Source organism: Copadichromis virginalis, linkage group LG19 (genome assembly GCF_057382275.1).
Source record: "Copadichromis virginalis isolate Kocher_CV1m ecotype Utaka linkage group LG19, C_Virginalis_male_GT1.1, whole genome shotgun sequence".
Lineage (NCBI taxonomy): Eukaryota > Metazoa > Chordata > Actinopteri > Cichliformes > Cichlidae > Copadichromis > Copadichromis virginalis.
Window position 1 is genome coordinate 24,022,894 of NC_140636.1, and position 22,371 is coordinate 24,045,264.

At 40.1% G+C, this 22,371-nt stretch overlaps 3 protein-coding genes across 6 annotated transcripts in view; 1 reads left to right on the top strand and 2 right to left on the bottom strand.

Annotated features, from left to right (window-relative positions):
- ankrd66 (ankyrin repeat domain 66) lies at positions 1-3,583 on the bottom strand. Its single transcript, XM_085441640.1, has 3 exons — positions 3,413-3,583; positions 283-511; positions 1-172 (listed from the first exon to the last, which is right to left on the bottom strand). The coding sequence occupies exons 1-3, from the start codon at positions 3,549-3,551 to the stop codon at positions 25-27; spliced, it is 516 nt and encodes a 171-aa protein (XP_085297766.1). The 5' UTR covers positions 3,552-3,583; the 3' UTR covers positions 1-24.
- Positions 3,481-22,371, top strand: part of smc6 (structural maintenance of chromosomes 6) — a 27,741-nt gene continuing 8,850 nt past the window's right edge. The window contains exons 1-16 of one of the 4 annotated variants that reach the window (XM_085441630.1): positions 3,481-3,612; positions 4,237-4,375; positions 5,135-5,211; positions 14,857-15,017; positions 15,117-15,228; positions 16,694-16,799; positions 16,929-17,065; positions 17,822-17,883; positions 17,995-18,075; positions 18,181-18,282; positions 18,557-18,676; positions 18,772-18,867; positions 19,094-19,240; positions 19,346-19,434; positions 20,924-21,094; positions 21,179-21,357. In XM_085441630.1, the coding sequence (XP_085297756.1) occupies positions 14,871-15,017; positions 15,117-15,228; positions 16,694-16,799; positions 16,929-17,065; positions 17,822-17,883; positions 17,995-18,075; positions 18,181-18,282; positions 18,557-18,676; positions 18,772-18,867; positions 19,094-19,240; positions 19,346-19,434; positions 20,924-21,094; positions 21,179-21,357 (1,549 nt within the window). In that variant the 5' untranslated portion in view covers positions 3,481-3,612; positions 4,237-4,375; positions 5,135-5,211; positions 14,857-14,870. Of the gene's footprint in view, positions 3,613-3,980; positions 4,376-5,134; positions 5,212-14,006; positions 14,108-14,856; positions 15,018-15,116; positions 15,229-16,693; positions 16,800-16,928; positions 17,066-17,821; positions 17,884-17,994; positions 18,076-18,180; positions 18,283-18,556; positions 18,677-18,771; positions 18,868-19,093; positions 19,241-19,345; positions 19,435-20,923; positions 21,095-21,178; positions 21,358-22,371 lie in introns of those variants that run through there. The other 3 variants (XM_085441632.1, XM_085441631.1, XM_085441633.1) reach the window with 3 other exon arrangements.
- Positions 5,789-11,314, bottom strand: tdrd6b (tudor domain containing 6b). The gene is made up of 3 exons (XM_085442191.1): positions 6,227-11,314; positions 6,066-6,137; positions 5,789-5,908 (listed from the first exon to the last, which is right to left on the bottom strand). The coding sequence occupies exons 1-2, from the start codon at positions 11,298-11,300 to the stop codon at positions 6,091-6,093; spliced, it is 5,121 nt and encodes a 1,706-aa protein (XP_085298317.1). The 5' UTR covers positions 11,301-11,314; the 3' UTR covers positions 5,789-5,908; positions 6,066-6,090.

The window sequence follows — 22,371 nt, forward strand, 5'->3', positions numbered from 1 at the left end:
TAGAAGAAAACCTGCGTGAGGATTTTATTTCTGTAAATGGGATTTGGGCTCACATCTTGCTTCAGTTTTTAAGTTTTCTTTGTCCCGTTCTGCCCACTCCTCATCTGTGTCATCCACTGAAACCCCTTCTCGCGCTGATAGCTTGCGATAAACCTCGCACTCTATCTCTGCTCTGTAACACACAAAACAAGACCATATATTAATCATGTACAAGCATTATATTATATATAGTTTATTGTTATTAAAATTACAACAATTTGAGAACCGGGCTTCATGTCATACTTTTTAAGGAATCTAACACAGTCTTGGTGTCCGTATATCTCGGCTATACGCGCTGGCTTGTCTCCACAGCAGTCCTCCTTATCAATAGGTGCATGGAGTGAGTGCAGCAACCGCAGCACTGCCAGCCGACCAGACTCTGCAGCAAAATGGGCAGGGGTCCACCCATACTCTGTCCTCAGGCATGGTCTGGCTCCATGCTTTATAAGTATCCTCACCATTTCTGTGTGTCCTATGGAAAGATATAATTAGTTTGTGAGCAAGTTAAGAATACTTATTTTGATGAATTAGGGCTATTGGGGAAATTAAACAATATTGTGCAGAGTGTTTTATAAACGTTTTCAGGGACCCTCCTTAAGGTTTTGGCTCACTCATTTCTCTCCCTGTAAAAAACAGCAGCTGGACCTTTAGCTAGGAGCATGCCTGACACACAAAAAGCCACTCTTTTCATGCGTCTCCTCTCCTGTAGTGCTGATGAAGTACAGATTTTTCTCTAAAAATGTAGGGAGAAAAAGTAAAAAGGTAGTCATAAATACTCAAGTAAAGTGCAGAGAACGGAAAATTCTATTTAAGTACAGTAACAAAGTATATTTACTCCAGCAGTGTGGAGAATCTCACAATGGCTTCACCCAAAACCTTTGCTAATAATGGCCCACACCCTTTTTCAAGGTGTGAAAAAGGGTGTGGGCCATAGCAGAGGTTTTGGGTGAAACCATTGTGAGACCTTGCCTCGCCCTAAATAGCCAGAAAACCTGAAAAGAGACCTCTCTATGTTTGAAATCTTGGGAGATGTTGTCTTTGTCTATTGTGTGTGTGTGAAAAAGCCACCTTTCATCAATAGTGGGTCAATGACCCTCTTAAGGGACAACTCACACTTGGGACTCTCCACCATTTGGTCTTAGAACTGAACAAGCTTCTCGGATGAGAGGCGAAACATCTTCAAGAAAAGTCCAGTCACGTTTTTTCCTTGATTCCTCTAAAAAAAATGGTCAGGTACAAGGACCGGACTGAAAATGAGTAAAAAAGCAGGCCAAGCATTTCCAAATAATGTTGAAAGACTGGAAAACTATTGCTGAGGTCAAGGTAGTGGTTTCGGTAAAAATTTACGAACAAGTCTGGCACCTTGGAAGCAAAATATAAAGAAATGAGGTGTAGTGCAAGGCTTTTGTACAGTGCCGCACATGCCTAAAAGTACTGCGTTTCTGCAATCTGATTGGCTCATTAGAAATGACAATAAACGAGATGTTGAAAAGGTGTACCTAAAAAAATTGGCTATAGTGTGTGAAGGAAACGGTTTCCAGGGCCTAATCCGTGGATCGACTTCCTTCGAGGCGTGGACGTCTATCAGCAGAGAATGTACCTTCACCTATCAGCAGAGAATGTCCCTTAGTCTGTAACACAGTCAAATATATTCTCAAGCAATATTCAAGCATGCCATTCAGCGTGTTAGTACGAGCTCGGGAGCAGCTTGGGAGAACAAGAAAACAGAGACTGCTTTAGATTGTCTTCCCAAATTGACTCAACTTTATTCACAAGTACAACAGTTTATATAGAGGGTAAAATTCATGAGACAGCAGATTATCAGTTTAAACCAGTACAGACCAAGATAAGGGAGCGTCTTCCTGCCCTTGGGTGAAGAAGCATCCTTTGTGTAGTGTATCAGTTCAGCTACAATTGTGATTATCTCAGCGACATATTTTCAAGGCACAAAACAAAGAGTTCTTTCATTAGTGAATTCTGAAACAAACCATTTGGCCTTCAACAGGCGTCTCCTAAGAGATTAAGAAACTAATGTAGCTGAGGGAGTGATCTCTGTGGTATTTCAACCTTGTACCAGCCTGTGATTCTCACACATCAATTCTTGGGTCAAAGAGAAAAACACTGAAACAAAGGGGCCTTATTGAATGACAGAGTTTTCCTGCATAATGTCACTATAAAACAATATCCAGTAAATGCTACCATGGTACTAAAATACCTAACAGTGTGTAATCACAGTTTTAACATACAAGCACAAAAAAGACATTGTTGAATATTTAGAGACTGGTCTGGACGCAGCAACTCAAAACTCTGATTCTTAGCAAACTACAAGGTTGGCCTGTAGCTCCCATGTTGGCTCACATTTTGTTTTTTGTCTCAGATGGCCTGACTCAGCAGCTGAGGGTAAATGCAGTTTCTGAATTTGCCTTTGCCCAACAAGTGCAGGAATGGCTCCTATATGCTCCAGATCAGATGGGTGGTGCAGGACACCCAATATCCAGCCCCATTCCAGAGTAAATTAGAATCAATGAATTCAAAATAATACACTGAACAAAAAAAAAAAGTTTTTATATAATAAACTGTTCTTAATTGATGCAAAGATAAAACGTAATGCTTAATAATATTGGGATATTATTATGGACATGTTAAATTGTAACATAATGTTTAACAGATAATGGTTATCCTGTTTTTAGATCATACACAACTGTCTTATGCACAGGTTTAAATGCTGATGATAATTTGCAGTGGTTTAGTATTAGTCCTGTTGATTTTTAAAGGATTATTTCATTGTTGCTTCACTATTAACGGAGCATGCAAAAGTGATGGAAAAATCAACATCAGAATTCAACACTGATTCACTTTTAACAGAGGGTGAAAAATTGATATAAAATAAATGTTCAACATCAATGTTGAACTTTAAAATGTATTTTATCCGACTCTGATATTGTTTCAATATTAATGTAGTTTAAAAATTTGATGTAATGTCAGATTTCAATGTTGAATCAATAGAATTGAGGAAAGGGCTTTTTTTTGTCAAGCTTTTACAGAAAAATCGTCATCTTTATGGCTATTAAAGGAGAAACTGTTTCCAAAGTATTTTTTTAATGAATGCTGTCTACTGTATTAAATATTTAGTGAAAAGGCAGCTCTAACAAATATTCATGAATTCCGACTTTGTGCCTAAATCGTTTTTACGCACGGTATAAAGCGCAGTTTAGTGTACTGACACTAACATTTATGTTGCATAAACAGCGTACACGTGGTCTAATCACATTTTTCATTTTCCAGCGAATGCGAACAGGTAATTTGAGCCCAAGACTTGCGCAGTCACCAGGGGACACGGATACGCCTCATTTTCACGTATTTAACGAACTACCTTTAGCCGCTGCCCAGTGGAGAGGTGTCTTGCTGTACCAGTCGATGTCTTTCTGGTTGGGATTGCACTTATTTTCCCTCAGAAGCTCCTCAACTTGATCACAGTCGCCTGCTGCTGCAGCTTGGTGCAACTCTGACATTTTAACCTAGCAACAGTGGATCCTAGCAACGGATCAACACTAGATGGCTCCTAACCTGAAGGTAAAAACGCGGAAAGGAAACCAGGGCGTGTCTAGATCGTTATCAATAATAATAATATATTAATAAAAATATATTATTATTATTCAAAAACAGCAAGGACGCGATTTAAGTAAGGCTAGCCTGTCTTAGGAAGTGAAAACTCATTTTATGTGCTATAACAAGTAAAAAAAAGGTAACACAATCCACATTGTGTCTGTTTTTAGTGTGGAAATAAATCAGGCTAACATTTTAAGTGTCCTGTGCTTCACAGATATAGCCAGATTCTTAATTAATTGCTTTATTAGTTACAACATTATTTTATTCACATTCATGACTCTATACTGGTTTTCCACATCTGCTGACAAACAATTCCCAGATCTAATGGGCCTACATGAAGCACATTTATTACCCCAGTACATTTTTTCTTGACTTTAGTCATTTTGAACCTGCCACACATGTATCCCTTCCAGAGATGGGCAGTAACGAGTTACTGTAATCTGATTACTTTTTTCAAGTAACGAGTAAAGTAAGGGATTACTATTGCAAAAACGGTAATTAGATTACCGTTACTTTCCCGTAGGAACGCTGCGTTACTGCATTACTAAAACCCTGATTTTCTTGCAAGTGTAAAACTTCTTTTTACAGTGAAAAAAACCACCTAAACTTCCAAGCAAGCACCGGGAGTGCGCTACCACGTAATGGGAAACTCACGGATTCTTCCACTGACCGCTGCGGCTCACCTGCACCGGGGCAAACCTCTGCCTACGCCACTCCTGCTTTACAGGTGAAAATAGAGCAACAGGACCGCTAGTCTTTGATGTTATTTATTTTCTGCTGTGTTTTACTTGCATCTATTTGAAAGACTGAGTGTAAACACAAAAAAATAAATTAATTATGTGCTGGAATGTGCAGAAAATAGGTTTAAATGTTAAACAAATTTCTTCCAGTCAGAGAATGGTGCATATAATTTAATTTTTGCTTGATGCATAAAGTTAAAAGATTAAAACTAATAAAACAAGTTTTAAAAAAAGACTTTTCCATTTGATTACCTTTTGTATGATGGATTATGCAGAAAAAGTGGGCTGAAAGATCTATTGCTTTATTACCTATTCAGGTTGTAAATCGTGTTTTTAAAAAGTAACTAAGTAATTAATTACTTTTGAAAATAAGTAATCAGTAAAGTAACGGGAATACTTTTGGGGGGAAGTAATCAGTAATTAGTTACTGATTACTTTTTTCAAGTAACTTGACCAACACTGATCCCTTCATCTAGATTCAAGACTTTGAAGACATGCTCTCTACTTTTAAGATTACGCTTAAATCTTTCCTTTCTGATAAAGCTTATAGTTAGGGCTGGTTCAGCCTGAACATCTCGCCATTAAAGGCTCGGGCTTGTGGAGGGGCTTCCTAAATGCACCGAGCATTTCTTCCCCAGGTGTTTATACACCACTGCAGCATGTCATTAATGTTAATTTTCATGCCACAGTTGATTTTTGTCTCATCTCTCTGTGTGTGCCCTTTTTCTCTTTCCTTTCTGCCCCAGACAGTTGCAGCAGATGGCTTCCCCCTCCCTGAGCCTGGTTCTGCTCAACGTTTCTTCCCATTAGAAGTTTCTAAACTGTAAGGAGTTTTTTTTTTTCAATCTCAAAAATTACTTAGATAATACCCCATGAGCCAGCAGTGATAGTTTGAGTTTTCCACTCAGAGATTCTACGTTAAGACATAAAGTGCCTTAAAGTGACCGTTGTTTCATAAATGAAATGCCAAATAAATATCCATAGAAAAAAAAAATAAAAATTAAACAGCACCAATTGTTAATGCTCAAATCTTTATTATAAGCAAATGCAAGTCATTTTGGATTAAAAGTGAAAACTGCTCTAGGAATCAAACCATCTTTAAGGATTGTCAAAAAACAAAAATATGACTCTGTACGCGTTTCTAGAGACTTGACCTGGTAAAGAATATTATAACCTGTTATAACAATAAATCCAAACAAATCTAAAAGCTATAAAAGCTAAGACTAAATCCCTTTTATTTATACATTCATCTTGATGATTTGGTTGTAGAGATTTATTCCAAGTCTGCATTACTGTTCTTTTAATCAGAGTACAAATGCTAAGCAGCTGCAAATCTGCCAGCCAATGCAGTCTACAAAACTATCTGTTCAAATGTTTAGAAACCATGAAAATAAATAAACAAACCAGTTTTAATCTATGTAAACACTTTATTGGGACAAATATAAAAAAAAAAAATGTAATAAGACAAATTGTTACTTCATATTGAAACAACGTATCAGACACATTTTGGCTCCCCAGAGCTGGAAGAAACAAAGAAAGATTTTTTTTTAGTGCTGTCATTAATTCTCCATTTCTGGAAATTTACTTTTGATAGATAATTCATCTGTGAGTTGCTATTAATAATACATAAAAAAAAGAAGCATTTATCAAAAAGAGACCTTTATGTATTAAACGTACCGATTGCCGTATCACTTGACAGCTTTTAAGCCTCGTCAATCTCGTCCTTGGCACTGGTTTCATCCTTGTATACTGAAAAAAAAAAAAAAAAAGTCAAGATAAACTAAACTAGCAAAGGACCTTTCAGTCATTTCAGTAACACTAACTAGCAGTCTACTAACCTGATTCCACACTTTCTGCCAAGGCACCATCTCTGGCCACTCCTTTCCAGTATTTGTGCATTTGTTTGTTCACATTCACTCCCTCACACTCAATTTTAACGTGATACTGAGGAACAGTGATGTCCGAGTGGTCTCCGATGCTGATTACTGTCAGTCTGAGTGGTTTATTAATCACAAGGTTGAAAAAGTCATCATAAACTGTGTCATCCCAAGACTCCTCAGACTCCTTAAATCCATTTAAGCAGCACAAAAAGGCCTGAGGAGCCTTCTCCAACAGAGTCTGAGGCAGTGATCTTATATCACCGATGTCAACTTGAGACTCATTTCCATAGTCAATGAACACAACATGCAGTGAAGTTTCAGCGTTCTCAATAACCTGGGCTCTGTACCATTGGTTGTCATCGGAATACAGAGCGAGGCATGGACTGCCTGGACCAGGAGTCTCAGGGAACAGTTTCTGCTGTGCCTCTCCTGCTTCCTGAGCAAGCTGCGACACTTTGCAGAGGTCCTCTGTGTTCGCATATTGACACCAGAAGAAATGTGGTCCCACAATACAAGATGCATATACCATCTCTGTATCGTTGGGGGAAAGTCGCGGCTCTTTGTACATGCATTTAAAAACATTTTCTTCTGCAACGCAAATTTGTTTCACATCAGGTTCAGTCTGACCACCCTGTGGGAGGTTTTCTGTTTGATGGCTTTCAGCATCAACACATTCTTCTGTAACCAGATTCCAGTATTTCTGCATTAGTGTGTTCACAGCCACTCCTTCACACTCAATTTCAACATGATACTGAGGAACACCAACCTTTGAGTGGTTTCCTATGCTGATTACTCTGAGATTAAGTGGTTTATTAATCAAAAGAGTGTAAAAGTCATCGTAAACTGAGTCATTCCAGGAGCCCTCGGACTCCTTAAATCCATTTAAGCAGCACAAAAAGGCCTGAGGAGCCTTTTCCAGCAGAGGCTGGGATAATGATCTGATGTTCCTGATGTCAATCTCGGACTCGCTTCCATAGTCAATGAACAAAACATGCAGTGTGCTGTCCGCTTTCTCAATTACTTGGGCTCTGTACCATTGGTTGTCACTGGAATATAGAGCGAGGCATGGACTCCCTGGATGGGGAGTCTCATGGAGCATCGTGTCCTTCTGTGCCTCTCCTGCTTCCTGAACAAGCTGTGACACTTCACGGAGACCTTCTGTGTTGGCATACTGGCACCAGAAGTAAAAGGGATCCCCAATGCAAGAAGCATATACAGTCTCTGCATCGATTTGGGAAAGCTGTGGCTCTTTGTACATGCAAAGATTGTCATTTCCTTTGGGAGCATCAAAATGAGTTGTGTTGTTCTCAGTTTGAATGCCTTGGGAGAAACTTTCTGCTTGATCAGTCTGGTTCTCTGAATTTTCTCCTGACAGTGATTTCCTGTTTTCCTGCACTAAGCTACTGATGAACATCTCAACACATTCAATATTCACTGCATATTGAGGAACCGCCATCTCTGAATACTTTTCCTTATTAATGACTGTCAATTTGAGCGGCTTATCAACCACAAGATTGTAGAAGTCATCATACACGTCATCGTCCCAGGAGCCTTCACACTCAAAGCCATCTAGAAAGCAAAGAAATGCCTGAGGAGGAATCTCCAGCAGATGCTGGGGTATTGACCTCACATCTTTAATGCTAACTTCAGACTCATTTCCATAGTCAATAAATAGAACATCGAGAGTACTGTTAGCCTTTTGAATTACTTGAGCTCTGTACCACTGGTTGTCACTGGAAAAGAGAGCAAGGCATGGACTTCCAGGCACCAGTACCTCAGGAAAAACTGCGTCTTGAATTTGCCCAGTTTCCTGAGCAAGCTTTGATATCATGTTGAGATCTTCAGTGTTGTACTGACACCAGAAATAATGTGGTCCAACAATGCAGGAAGCGTACACGTCCTCAATCCGTTTTTGAGAAATATTTGGCCAATTGTACATGCAGATGGTCAAGTTTTTCTCAAGGCAAGAATTGGAGTGCTGTGTGTCTGAGTCACTGTGGCAAATCTGAACAGAAGTCTCTGCCACAGTTTTGTCTTCAAGAGTGACAAGCATTATGGGTTTTGTTCCTTCATCCAAAACCGTTGCATGCTCAATCCGTGGTGAAGCGACATTAGCTGTGGATTTTGAACTCCCCTTTAAATCATCTGCAGCAGACATCCTATCGTTACCATGGACTCCATTTTGTCCTGCTGTCTCCACCAATACTGATTCTTGTGCTGAACAGCCTTTGTTCAAGCTGTTAAAGTGGTGCTGGTCAGTCTGCTGATTGACATCGGTCATTTTGTTTTGTTTAGTTTTAGCCATCCTCTCTCTGACTTTCATATTCACACTCACTGAGCCATCATACAGTTCAACAATTAGCTTTCCATTTTCCACTTTTGCCACGGAAATGGTGAAACTACAGCCAACAGCACGATCTGCAAACCACTGGTTGACCTCCTGGGGTAATTCTGCAGGGACATCAAACAGTCCGAGGGGAATAGCTTGCACTGGACATGACCTGGCCACGCTCGCTTCAGTGGGAAAGGGACAGATATCAGTTTCACTGACTACAAGAGTATCCCCATAGTCCACAAAGTGCACTTTGTGCTTTGGAGTTATTTCTACTACTTGACCTCTGTTCCACTCATTATCAGTGTACCTTGCAAAGCACAAGCTACTGAGTCCAAGAGTCTGATCTGAGCGCTGTGGCTCACTAAGGAGTTGTGCAACACTTTCCATCAATTTGTCAAACAATTTAGCATTCCTGTCCAGTTGGCAGTAGAAGTGATTGACAGTCTCTGAAGACGTTATCCACACATTTTCTTTACCACCCACCTCAATATTATATGTGGAGTAATTGTACACATCAGATGTGACTTGTGGAGGAGATTGCAGATGTGCCTCAGACTGTGCACATTTCTTATCCAGAAGCTCACGTGCACTACCAGATGCAGTCTGAATGTCTACCATATTAAGCAGCAGACCTTCTTCATCAGATTCCACTGCCTTTACAACGCATTTCAAACTACTGTCTGTCGACGCACTTAAATCCACAAACTTGTGAAACTCTGCTAAGGCATCGCTATTCCAAGTAGTGGTAACGGGATAAGTAGGACTCTTCAGACTGAATAAGCAACATGGGAAAGCCTGAGTACTTAGCCGCAAGAAAGCTGGATCAATGGGGTGCACATCTTGCAGAGGGACCTTTTGAATTTGACCATAGTCTATAAATCTCACGTCTACAACAGGTGAATTGCTATTAGCAACGATCCTTGCTCTGTACCACATGTTATCATCTGGATTACGGGCAACGCAGATGGACTGAATAAGTGGCTGAGAGCGGGCGGCTGAATAGTGATTTTGCAGATCTTGCATAAGGCATCTGAGGGAGTCGTCATCTTCTGTTATTTGACACCAGAACTTCTGTAGGCTTTCAATGCAAGACACCTTTACAGTGACACTACTTCCTACAGTGAATGCACTGTCATGACAAGCACTTTGCAACTCAGAGCAGAAACTTGATGCAGTATTCCCATTGCAATCTACTGCAGGTTCAGAGCTTGCTTTCGTATAAATGTCACCGTTACAAGAAGGAGATGCACACTCTTGTCCACCATTGACCGTTTTGTTTTTGGAGCTTGGCGCAGTTCCCTCCGGTATACCATCAGGAATGACATGGACTTTGTTCTGTAAATTCATGCATTGTTCATCTTCAAGTAAACTGAGAATGGATGAGTTAAGAGATTCATTCTGGACAATTAAATCCTGCTCAAGCTTAGAGAGGGGAATAAAGTCTGCCTTCTCCAGAAAAGAACTGTTGACACAGGTAGCATTAGCTGCATAGAGTGTAACATTATAGACATCTTGAGTCGCATCATAGTGGTCAAACGTCACCACCACAGTCTTGTTCAGCAGGAGTGATTTCAACAAATCTGTCTGCACTGCAGTCCACTCTCTGCCATTTTCTTTTATTCCATTTAGAGAACAACGATATGTGATAACTGGCATTCTCAGGAATTTGCCAGCCAGTGGCCTGATGTCTTCAACAGGCACCAAGTCATTTTTTCCTTCATCCACATGAAAAACTTTTACAGCACCATCACAGGTCTCAATGTTTTGCTTTAGTAATGAGCGGTACCATCTGCCATCTGTCCCTTTAGCAGCACATGGATCCCCACAGCTCTGCGGAAGTTCCTCTCCAAAACTAGAGCTCTCTTCATAGTGTTGATGGATCTGTTCAGACAATATCTTCACTGCTTTTGAAAGAATAACAAGCTGGCAAAAAACATTTTCTGGATCAATTACCTCAGTCACATAAACCGTTTCCAAAATGTCAGTAAGCAGCTCTGGGTAAAAGTATTGGTTATGTTTAGCAAATTGGCTGCTAACATTCAGGCTCTGTTCCTGTGTTACATCAAAGGCCTCAGAAGACTCATCATTGGGCAAATTTAGACATTTCAGTACAATATTTTTAAATTCCTCCACTGGGATCTTCTTTGCAACTCTAGACTTGCACATGTGCTTCGAAACAACTGGTATGTCAAGGAGAATTGTCCTATCCGGCATCAGTACATATTGAACGAGTCCCCTAAACTTCTTCCCAGGCAGAGACATCAAAAACTTTGTAGCTCTATGAGGGAAATTTTTCTCAAGGGACAAGATATTTGCAAGTATGCAACATTCGATTTCAGGAGGCAGGAGAAAGCTGTCATTTTGAGCCCATGCTAAAACTGCACTTGTGGCAATGTGGGGCTGTCCCTGATCAATTAGAAAAAGACTGTATGTTTGACTTTCAATCGATACGATCCGAGCTCTGTGCCAGGTTTCGTTGATGCAGACCAGACAGAGATCCCCTGGTTTCCCTTCTAATCCAGAAAACTTCCTGTGAGGAGTCTGAATTTCCTCTCTCATCTGCTCGTAAATGTGTTTCTTCTCATCATCCATGTTTACCCATAATTCCACAAGACCACAGTTGGGTTTCAGGTTCACCCTGGTGATGAGAACAGAGATTTCTGTTCCTGGTGCTGGAAGCCCGGGAATTGAACACATCGTGAAGCTTAGACATCAAATATATCTGCAAAATAGTAAAGACAAATGTGTTACGACTTAAGAAAAAAAACAAAACTTCAGTCCATTATTTTTTTTAAAGGCACTTAAATTGTACTAAACTGTAGTGTGGCCTAGGTTACTACCACTCTGCATTTAATGATAGCAGCCCCTCCCCGAGCCTGGTTATGGTGGAAGGTTCTTCTTCCCATTGTTGCCAAGTGCTTGTTCACAGGCGGTCATCTGATTGTTGGGGTTTTCTCTGTATTATTGTAGGATCTTAAACTTCCAATATAAATAACTGAAAAGGCGATGCTATTGTGAGTTCAACAGCATACAGATTTGAATTATATTCAGTTTTATACAAATAAGACTGAACTGACTTCACAACTGCTGCAACGCCATGTACTGTGGGATCGATATAGTTCCTTATTTTTAAAATGCAACTTTTACATTTTGATGATGGTGCATGCATTTTTGTGTTATAGTCATCTATGTCAGAACTGTTAGCAGAGAAACAAAGTAACACTTTGCATAATTTCCATGAGATAGCAATTTTTGTTATTTTCTAACCATTAACCAACCAAAACGTATATAATCTGAACTGACTTTGCAGTAATTTCTAATGTAACTGGAAAAGTTGTTAAACACACCAGATGATTATTTGGCCACATGTGCATTCAACTATTTTACTTATGCATTTATCTCATTGCTTATTCTTATAAGAAGAGGATTATTATTCAGGTCTGTATGTCTTGGGCTGCAGAGGAGTCTCAGGTTTCTTAAAAACATTCACTTGTTGGACTGTTTAACCGCTCACTTAACTGACAACAGCAGATGAACAAAAACAAATATGATGATAGAGAGAAACAAATTTGTGCCATTTAAACCACTCAAAAAAAAAATGCAGCAGCTGTTTGAGTTCTTTTTGACCTACTGTGATCTACTAACAACTAATGTGCAATTTAATCTAACTTCAATCAGGCCACAGAATTGCAGTGAGACTGGTGGTGTTCATTTACAAAACAAACAAGCTATATGGTAAATGGCCTGTATTTATATAGAGCTTTACTTAGTCCCTAAGGACCCCAAAGTGCTTTAAACAACCAGTCATCCACCCATTCGCACACACATTCACACACTGGTGATGGCAAGCTACATTGTAGCCACAGCCACCCTGGGGCGCACTGACAGAGGTGAGGCTGCCGAACACTGGCGCCACCAGTCATACACAGGACTTAATGACCCATCTCATTATTAGCACATTAAAAACTACACATAAAGACAGCTCAGGCAGCCTGATGAGGAGAGACACAATCAGGATCAGGTGAGAAAGCAGATCATTTAAATTTCACAACACTGGCATTCGGTGCCATCTACTGTCCATCTGCAGAACATGCCAACATTTTTAAAAGATATAACTTTAAGTTTATTCAGGTGAAAGATGTCTATCCAGGTATGCTTTTCCTGCACTGGCACTGTGTTTGGGGTCATTGTCATGCTTAAAAATAAAGCTGCTGCCAATCAGACGCAGATGGTGTTGTATTGTGGATCAAAATCTGATGCTAAGAGACCACCAGCACCACTGGCTGAAATGCAGCTTTAACATGTTTTACAGATGGCTGTAGACACTCACTGTTGTACCTCTCTCTCTGGACCTCCTTTGTACAACCACTGGAACCAAAAATGTCAAACTTGGATTCCTCACTCTTTTCTTAAAGCTTAGATGTGTAACCTTCACTGTTTGTCTGCTGTTGATAGTTTTAGGCCTGAAACGTTTTTGGCCACCACAAACATCTTTTAACAAATACTGCAGACTTTGCATAGATATGCTAAGTTTTCGGGGAATAGGTCTTTGGGAATCACCTTGTTGGTGCAAAAATAAACAGTCTACTAGCCTCAAGTGCCTAAAGATACAATTCAGTATTGGTTATTTACTAAGCTGTCTATGATGTGTCACCAACACTGATTCAAAGCTTGAGTTACGGGACTATTTTTAATGCTTGAATGACTCATAGATCAAGAAAAAAAGAAAAGAAAACATGAGGTGACCAAAGAAAACGTTTGAAAAATCTTCAGAAAGTCTGAAGATAAATTGCTCAGGTCTGTTTTTTTTCCTGGCGTATTGCAAGCAAAATAAAATTAAGGGTAGTTTAAGACTTTTGTCACCAAAAGTGCCCGTCGCTTCACAGTTTAGTTTGCGTTCTTTTTCACATGTGTTACACGGATCTTCAACTTAATTTTTTTTTTTTCTCACCACGTCTGCTGCAGGCATCACGTCTCATCTTGTTCCTGTCGTTAAACTGAACTGGGATCCGGTAGGAGGAGGACATGGGGGCGTGCACTCACGCCTTTTAAAGGCTTCGATGAGCCATGACACAAAATCCTCCCGGAGATCAATGTGTTTGCATTTTTGTTGTTGTTTTCTTTTCGTTTTTTTAATAAAATAAAATAAAATATAGAGTCTAACTCCACATGCAGCACCATTTAAAGCCCCGGTCCCTCCCTCCACTTCCTCTCTCACTCCCCCGGCTTTTCTATTTTCAGCCAAAACAAAAACAAAACGGGAAAAACTGTTACATTTGTTTTGAACGCACGCACGCACACAGGTGGGTGCCGAGCAATGATGCCGAGCCAATCACGCTGCACGCTTCGTGTTCCGTGTTTAGAACCGAAATCACACCCACAACTGTCACGGCAGCGGCTCGTTTTCCACGCAGTCACACCGTACGACCAGGAAGTCGTAAAGCGACGCACACTCTTCCCGTGATCATAATATTTTTGAAGGCTTCCCACGAGATCGAGCGATGGTAGGCGACTTCTAACAAGGTGCTATATTGTTCGTGATCCACGAGAGCTGAGCTCTAGCGGAGGTCTGCAGGGGGGTTGTGAGACAAAGAGCTGGACTTTGGTGTGCACTTTTGGAAACTGTTTTCTCACTGAGCTCAGAGGCTCTTACATGTTGGTGCAGCTGGCATAGCAGATCCAGCTCATTGTGACCTATAGATGCAGCGTAGCTCGGCTTGCTGGTGCCTGTAGTTATGTAGAGTTGCATGTGGAAGCAAAACGCTTAGCTACATGTTGCACTGCTGATCATCTATTTGTATCGCCGCTGAATCTGCTAGTTTAGGTGGCGGCTTCCTGACTTCAAGTCAAAATGCATATTTCTTTATTTTTACATGCTGACTCTATGAGAAATTAGTTTTCACCACTGTGTAAGCTTCCCTATACATTTTTGGTGCCGTCTCCAAACTGCTGCATGTCTCGCTGACATATTTACACTTCTGATTGCAAATTTAAACAAGGAACTACTACTAATACTGATGGCTTATTTAGGGCTTTTGCAGGTGGACACACTTATTAATAGAAGCATTCAAATCTGCCCAGTTTAATAGATTAAGACTGAACGAGAAAAGTTGTTCTGGTTGTGCATTAGTAGAATTAAAAACTTATCAGTTTGCAAAATGAGTGAAAGTTTCATTTAAGCTGACAGTGCTGAGCTATAGGGGGAGTTAAAAATAATGGTATCTCATTTGCTTTGTCATGTTAACTCTGACAGTGACTTGTTCCAAAATGAGTAAGAGAAAAGGCAAAGTGATCACTGAAGCAACAACTTTCAAGAGCCGCAAAGTCGCAGCTGCGAGTATCGAAAATACGCCAGATGATGCAAACCCAAGTCATCAGGGGATCTGTTCCAAGGCCTTCGCTCAGTTTTCTACAGTGAGTATTTCGCCCCAACATTAAAACCCACACAAAGTTTTGTCTTTGCTCCTCCCGGCTCGTTAAAGGTTAAATATCGTTTTCTGCTTGTGTTCTTAGGGTGACATTGGACTCATTGAAAGCATCACTGTGAAGAATTTCATGTGCCATCATTCTTTTGGTCCGTTCCAGTTTGGGCCAAACGTGAATTTCATAGTTGGCCACAATGGAAGTAAGAGCTTTCCCTTCACTTGATTGTACCTGGATGTTGTCATGTCTGACATGTGATTTTAATTGGGTATAGCTTTCTTTTCCCTATAGAAACACTTGCTGGCCACTTTATTAGCTACAGCATGCTAGTTTGGGGTTGGACCTTCTCTCACCTTTGGTCCATGTTGACATGATAGCACAGTTGCTGCAGGTCCATGATATGAATCTCTCATTACACCACATTCCAAAGGTGCTTTTGGATTGTACAAGCTATTTGAGTACCTCGAACTCACCGTCATGTTCAAGAAACCCAACTGAGAGGATTTGGGATTTTTGTCATCCTGTGTTATCTTGCTGGAAGCAGCTTTTTGAAGATGAGTACACTGTGGTCATACAAGGATCGGCATGGTTAGCGACAAAACTCGGGTTGCCTGAGGTGTTTAAACAATGCTCAGTTAAGCAAAGTGTGCCAAAAAAAGTAGTCCCCACAACATTACACCACCAAGAGCCTGAATTCAAATTTTGATGCTACCATCCAGCCTTGGTTTCCTGTTCTCAGCTGACCCAGTCTGGTCTTCTGCTACTGTAAGTTACAAGACTTGCTATGCTCTGCATTTAGAGATGTGTTTCTGCACGCCGTGGTTGTAACAAGTGGTTATTTGAGTTATTGTTGCCTTAAGCAGTGCAGTTATTCTTCTCTGACCTCTGACATCAACGCGAGAACTGCCGCTCGCTCGATATTTCTCTAGTAAACTCTAGAGATGATTGTGTGGGGAAAGTCCCAGTAGATGAACAGCTTCTCAAATACTCACATCAACAACCACGTTACATTCATGTTGCACGTAAATCACCTTTCTTCCCCACTCTGATGCTTGGTTTGAAATTCAGCAGATCATCTCGACCATCTCTGCATTGCGTTAATGATGAACAGTCGTACTTAAATCGAGAGTTTGTTTTTAAAATGATATAACAGACTTCTAATATATCAGGAAGGAATGGCATCTTTAGACTTCAGGCCTAAATCCAGAACAAAACCTTGTCACCCTTTGTGGATCAACAATACAGAGTGAATGAACAACACCCAATTTTGTTATCTACAGAAGAACATTTGATCCATCCCTCTCCAGCTTTGTTATTTTGTCACTTAACGCCACACAAACTCCCCTGTAAAACATTTTAAACATTTAGATTTCTTTCACTGGAAAAAATACTTTGCAGGATTCACAAGATTATCATTTATTGCTCACTTGGCTGAATCATTTTAGGTGAAGTATCAGCTTATGTAAGGAACTGTTTAATGCTGAGCTCACTGAAAATTTGTTTATTCAAAGATGGCTCACTGATTTCTTTTTTTTTCTTTTTTTTCAGTTGATGCATCATTTACAATCATTTGCATAGTTTTCTAGCACTGCCGAGCACCGCATGTCTGTAAGATGCTTTACATGCACCGATTTAATTTGTTGTCTTGTAACTGCTTTATCCCTCAGGTGGAAAAAGCGCTATCCTGACCGCTTTGATTGTAGGCCTCGGGGGAAAGGCCACTGTGACGAACAGAGGAATGTCACTGAAAGACTTTGTGAAGACCAATGAAAAGTAAGTAATAGATCCTAATATCGTCCCTCAGTAATAAATTGTGTGTCTTTATTTTAGTGTTAAAAATGCTTCAGATTTCTTTACTAGCACGTCACTAAAACAATGTTAAAAATACACTCTGGTTTCTAGTACTGCAGATATAACAGTAAAGCTGAGAAACAGAGGGCCAGATGCTTACAAAAAGGATGTTTACGGCGACAGTATCACCATTGAACATCGGCTCTCGAGTGATGGATGCCGGACCTGCAGGCTGAAAAGCAAATCAGGTGACTTTCCACAGATGCTGTGACTGGAAAACTTTCTGTGAGTCGGTCCAAGTCTTGTGAAACCTTCTGGAAATCTTAGATTAACCAGACACAGTTGGGAGTGGAGACCAAACACTTCAGCCACACTGTCACCTCCTAATGCTGTATACATTCTTTACTCTCAGTCTGGAATTTTCTCTATAAACTTGTATATATTTTATTTGCATGGCACTGCTTTCAGCCGCTGGTTTTCCTATGTTGTAAATGTCATTTTATAAATAAAAGGAACTTAAATTGCATGTGCCAGTATGCATGTTCACTCTTGTACCTGACCATTTTCAGAAGAATGTTCTTCTGTATGTTAAGCCACTAACATTATTATAACACTATTATTACATTCTCACACAAAATCACAGAATTTATTCACGTTTCTTCTGTTGAATCTACCCAAAAATTTACCAAAGTAACCAAGTTTAACAGGCATAAATTAGTATTTATGCACCAACAAGATTCACAAAGAGCTATTAGCTAAAAACCTGTCACAGTGAAGTGAGTGTAGACAGTGAGTGTCTACAGCCTGGAAAACACACTGGAGGCTCCGTCGTGTTTTGGGCTAGATATCGGCCAGTGGTGTAGGAGATCTTGTCCAAATTTAAGGAATTATGAACACAGTACAGTACCATCTTATTATTTTCCAATGAGTGGCATGTAAGTTATAACCTCTTTTGAAGGGCAACAGAGGTTCAAACCACTTTACTTGCATTTTATCTCTTTTAGGACATCTCGTCTCAAACAAAAAGGAGGAATTAACGGGCATTTTGGACCACTTTAACATCCAGGTACTTGCTACTTTTTAAATTTTTTTCCTGTAGATGCCCCGAGGTTGTACTGCTTCCTGCACAATCATACACATTAAAGGACTTAACAGGATATTTGCTTGTGTATTCCAGCTGGATAACCCAGTATCCATTCTCAGCCAAGAAATGAGCAAGCAGTTCCTGCATTCAAAAAGTGAAACAGACAAGTATAAGGTAGCGTAACGCCACGTTCGCTAAAAGCGTTAAGATTTAAAGGTTACACCTGCAATGAAGCTCACTTTGATAAGTGCTTTCTTTTCTGCTTTTTTTCGTTTGTAGTTCTTCATGAAAGCAACTCTGCTCGAGCAGATGAAGAGAGATTACATCCACATTAAACACACTAAAATGGTCACGCGGGAGCAGGTTGAGAGGCAAGAGGAGGTACGGCATTCCTCACACAAACCGCTGAACGTTGATGTTGCACATCAAGCGAGATTATAAAGCAAATACACGTTGGAGAAATGTTATTTACATTGTTTATTTTTGGTTAAACACTGACAGTTTTAAAAGCATCTTCTTCTTTGGGGTTTCTCTTGGTTTTCTGCCTTTTATTTGGGAACCCTAATTGTATCCAGTTGCAGCTTATATGTTTATCTATGAGTAGCGTTTGATTTTTACATAAATCAAACATATTTTAAAATGCTTTTGTGTCCAGTGTCTCAAGGACCTGAAGCAAGAGTTCCTGCAGAAGAAGGAACGATATGAAAATGTTGCATCCTTCAGTGACATGAAGGTTGTTTTAGAGAATCTGAAGAAGGCGATGGTATGGTGTTTGGTAAGACTTGATCTTGAGGCTTGAACGCAACATTTGCTGGTTGGATAGAGCTTGCAATTTTTAATAAATGTGTTTTTTTTTTTTATCTCTTTCAGGTGAGTGAGAAGGAGCAGCTCTTAAAGCAGTTGAAGGAAGACATTGAAAAGGAAGAAAATAATTACAAACCCAAGGATAACCTTCAGCTCTGTCAGGTGAGTCACAAGTGTTTCTTTTCTGTTAAATATACAACCCTATTTATAAATGTCAGACCACTTCAGACCTTCATCTCTGCATAAACTCAAAGTCCTTCCTTCACATAATGCATGGTTGTGTTTACAGTAGATATCCTGAGGTTGTGGGGATGAGTGGCTCTATCCTGCTGGTAATTATTTTCAGGCATTGTCTTTAAAAACCTGTTTCTGTCTCTCTCATCTTCAGACGAAGATCATACAGCTAGAGAAGAAGCTTCAATGCATCAAAAGCAAAATTGACACTCTGAGAGAAGAGCAAGAGTCTCTATCAGAGGACAATGTTAAGTTGAAAGAACAAGTGAAGATCATTAGCAAAGCACACAAGGACCAGGAGGTAGTCGCTGACAAACGGCGCTGTGTTAATCTGCACATTTACTTATTTACTGTATACATAGAGAAATATTTGACGTCATGTTAATGTCACAATCTTTTCCAATAGGTCGTTTATTTTCGAGCTCTAAACAAGCTGAAACAGTCGGAACAAGAGCAAAACCTTCTCCAGGAGAAGCTTAACAAGGCAAAAGCAAGGTAGGGGAGTAAGAGTTCATGTTAACACTAGCATCCCCAGGCTTCTACCTTTCTACCTATAAAACCCGAGAGCAGTCAAATGGTGGAAGTGGAAGCTAAATTGGCTAGTCATTCATATGTATATTAGGTCGTTACCTAGGAATTCTGGAGGGAGGGGAGTGGGGGTGAGTGATTGAGGGGGTGGGGGAGTGGAGTGTTTCAGTTTGCCATCTTAGGGAGAAATCAACACATGTCCTTTGTATGTCCTTTGTTGCTGACATTTATTGATGAAAACAGTACAAAAAACCAACCATTTGTACACATATTTACAAATAATGATAAAAAGTGAGTGAGTACATTTCAACATTTTCAGCAATCACTCACAATCCTGGCACTGCCACGGTATCTGTCGTCTGCATTTACCACATGTGTACCTGTAGCAGTGAACACATCGCACAGTGGCCTGATTTTTTTTGCATCTGTGTACTTGGATTTTAGGTCACAAGCCACCCAAAACTTGCTCCATGCACCACTCAGCAGGCCATTTGTAAATATGTGTACAAATGGTTGGTTTTTTGTACTGTTTTTATCAATAAATGTCAGCAACAAAGGACATACACCCATGTGTGTTGATTTCTCCCTAAGATGGCAAACTGAAACACTCCAAGTTGGTGACTTTTGGAGATTTGTTTCCCTGGATGATTGAGAATGCATCAAGATGAAACACAAAAGGGAGCTCACCGCTTTTAGCAGCTCCCCCACCCCCTCAATCACTCAGTGAGTGATTGAGGGGGTGGGGGAGTGGAGTGTTTCAGTGTTTCAGTTTGCCATCTTAGGGAGAAATCAACACATGTCCTTTGTATGTCCTTTGTTGCTGACATTTATTGATAAAAACAGTACAAAAAACCAACCATTTGTACACATATTTACAAATGGCCTGCTGAGTGGTGCATGGAGCATGTTCATTGGTTCATGGACCTCCCTGAACTAATGGCATTTATGGCAGCAACAAAAGCGGTGAGCTTCCTTTTGTGTTTCATCTTGATGCATTCTCAATCATCCAGGGAAACAAATCTCCAAAAGTCACCAACTTGGAGTGTTTCAGTTTGCCATCTTAGGGAGAAATCAACACACATGGGTGTATGTCCTTTGTTGCTGACATTTATTGATGAAAACAGTACAAAAAACCAACCATTTGTACACATATTTACAAATAATGATAAAAAGTGAGTGAGTACATTTCAACATTTTCATCACTCACAATCCTGGCACTGCCACGGTATCTGTCGTCTGCATTTACCACATGTGTACCTGTAGCAGTGAACACATCGCACAGTGGCCTGATTTTTTTTGCATCTGTGTACTTGGATTTTAGGTCGCAAGCCACCCAAAACTTGATCCCAAACTTGTCAGGTTTACTTGCAATATACTGCAGGAAACAGCACCGAGTCTTTGATGGAATACAGCTGATGTATTTGTTTTCAATATTTTTTTTTTTACTCTGTTTCAGTAAGAGTCTGAACAGTGAGGGAGACTCGGAATACACGAAACGGCAGAAGAGTTTAAGTAATCTGAAAGAGCAGCTTGCAGAGCTCGAGAATAAGTGCACGCACCTGAATCAAGACATCAAGAACAAACATCAGGCGCTTCTCAAAGGGAAGGAAGAACTGGACAAGCTGAGGTATAACAAAGTAAATCAGCTCTGGTGTAAACATATTGTCAGGGAAGTGAAAGTTTATGATCTTGCTCTCTTTGTATTTACCAGACTGGAGGAAAGGAACGTACAGGCTTCATATGAGTCCAAACTAAAGAGGAAGAATCAGCTGCTCGCCAGTCGATCGAACAAACTAAAGCGCTTTGGAGACCAGGTGCCTGACATGATGAGTGCAATTAGCGAGGCTTATGCCACGGGACGCTTCCTCAAGAGACCTGTTGGTCCAATAGGTAACACTCATTTTTAGGTTTTTGTTTTTTTTTTTGGATAAAAATATTTTCAGACTTGTTTTTTTTTACTTTTCAGTTCAATACGATCTGCTTGTTAACGTTCTTGATGAGAAGATTGATAAAACTCTAATGTTTGCATACTAAATTAAAAACAAGCGCCAATAACCAGTTTGACTAGAACAGAGACTGAAAACTGGAAACAGGAAGAAGTGAGTCATCTGTCAGCTATCACATCTAAAGCTCTCTGATCAAGAAAACGTGCCCTGTTAGCGTCATTGCCTCACAGCAACGAGGTCCTGCATTCCTTAGACAACTTGTAGCGAGGTAGAGCCATTCACTAGTAGTCATAATACAGTGCAGGGGTCGTTTTTCTGTGCTTGAAAGCATGACTGAAGAAAAGTCATGGATAGTGTGCTCGATTATCTCTGTATGGCAAGTCACAAGCACACAACAGTGGCAGTACAGATAACAAGTTGGAAACTCTGACTTCAGACTTTAAATGGAGCACATCACAAAGACAGGGAGTTGCCCCACATGGTTTAAGAAGCATCTTATTTTCCTTGACATCAAATGTGAAACGAGTCCTGCTTCTCTCTTCTTCACAAGTGTTGACATTTTGTTGCTTTTTCATGAGAAACTGAGAGCGCGAGAACTTGTATGTTTCCCCTGGGCAGATCAAATCTGACCTAACTGCACAAGGAGATTACTTCTGATTGGATCACTCCCCAACTTGTCCCACCTTTCTGAACAACTTAGTTTGTTCTGATTGATCCGTCCATTTTCATCTCATTTTATTGGCGGACAAAAGCGTCAATACATTTCATCATAGTTTTTCACTATCGTGCATTGGTTTTTGTCATGTTTTCATCTTGACGCTAACTAAGCTAACGAGTTTCTAGCTGCAGCTGCGTATTTACTGTACAGACATATGTCTAATGTTCTTTTCTTTCACGCAAAAAAGCAAACGCTGTACCTTTATTTTATTATTTTTTATAAGCATCTTTAACATTTAAA

Excerpts from the sequence above, each read along its gene's own strand:
- tdrd6b (XM_085442191.1), bottom strand. The coding sequence starts at position 11,300 with ATGTGTTCAATTCCCGGGCTTCCAGCACCAGGAACAGAAATCTCTGTT. Across the intron at positions 6,138-6,226 it reads GGCAGAAAGTGTGGAATCAG|TATACAAGGATGAAACCAGT; the intron begins GTTAGTAGACTG and ends TTTTTTTTTCAG.
- ankrd66 (XM_085441640.1), bottom strand. The coding sequence starts at position 3,551 with ATGTCAGAGTTGCACCAAGCTGCAGCAGCAGGCGACTGTGATCAAGTT. Across the intron at positions 512-3,412 it reads CCACTGGGCAGCGGCTAAAG|GACACACAGAAATGGTGAGG; the intron begins GTAGTTCGTTAA and ends ATCTTTCCATAG. Across the intron at positions 173-282 it reads TGTGTTAGATTCCTTAAAAA|AGCAGAGATAGAGTGCGAGG; the intron begins GTATGACATGAA and ends TGTGTGTTACAG.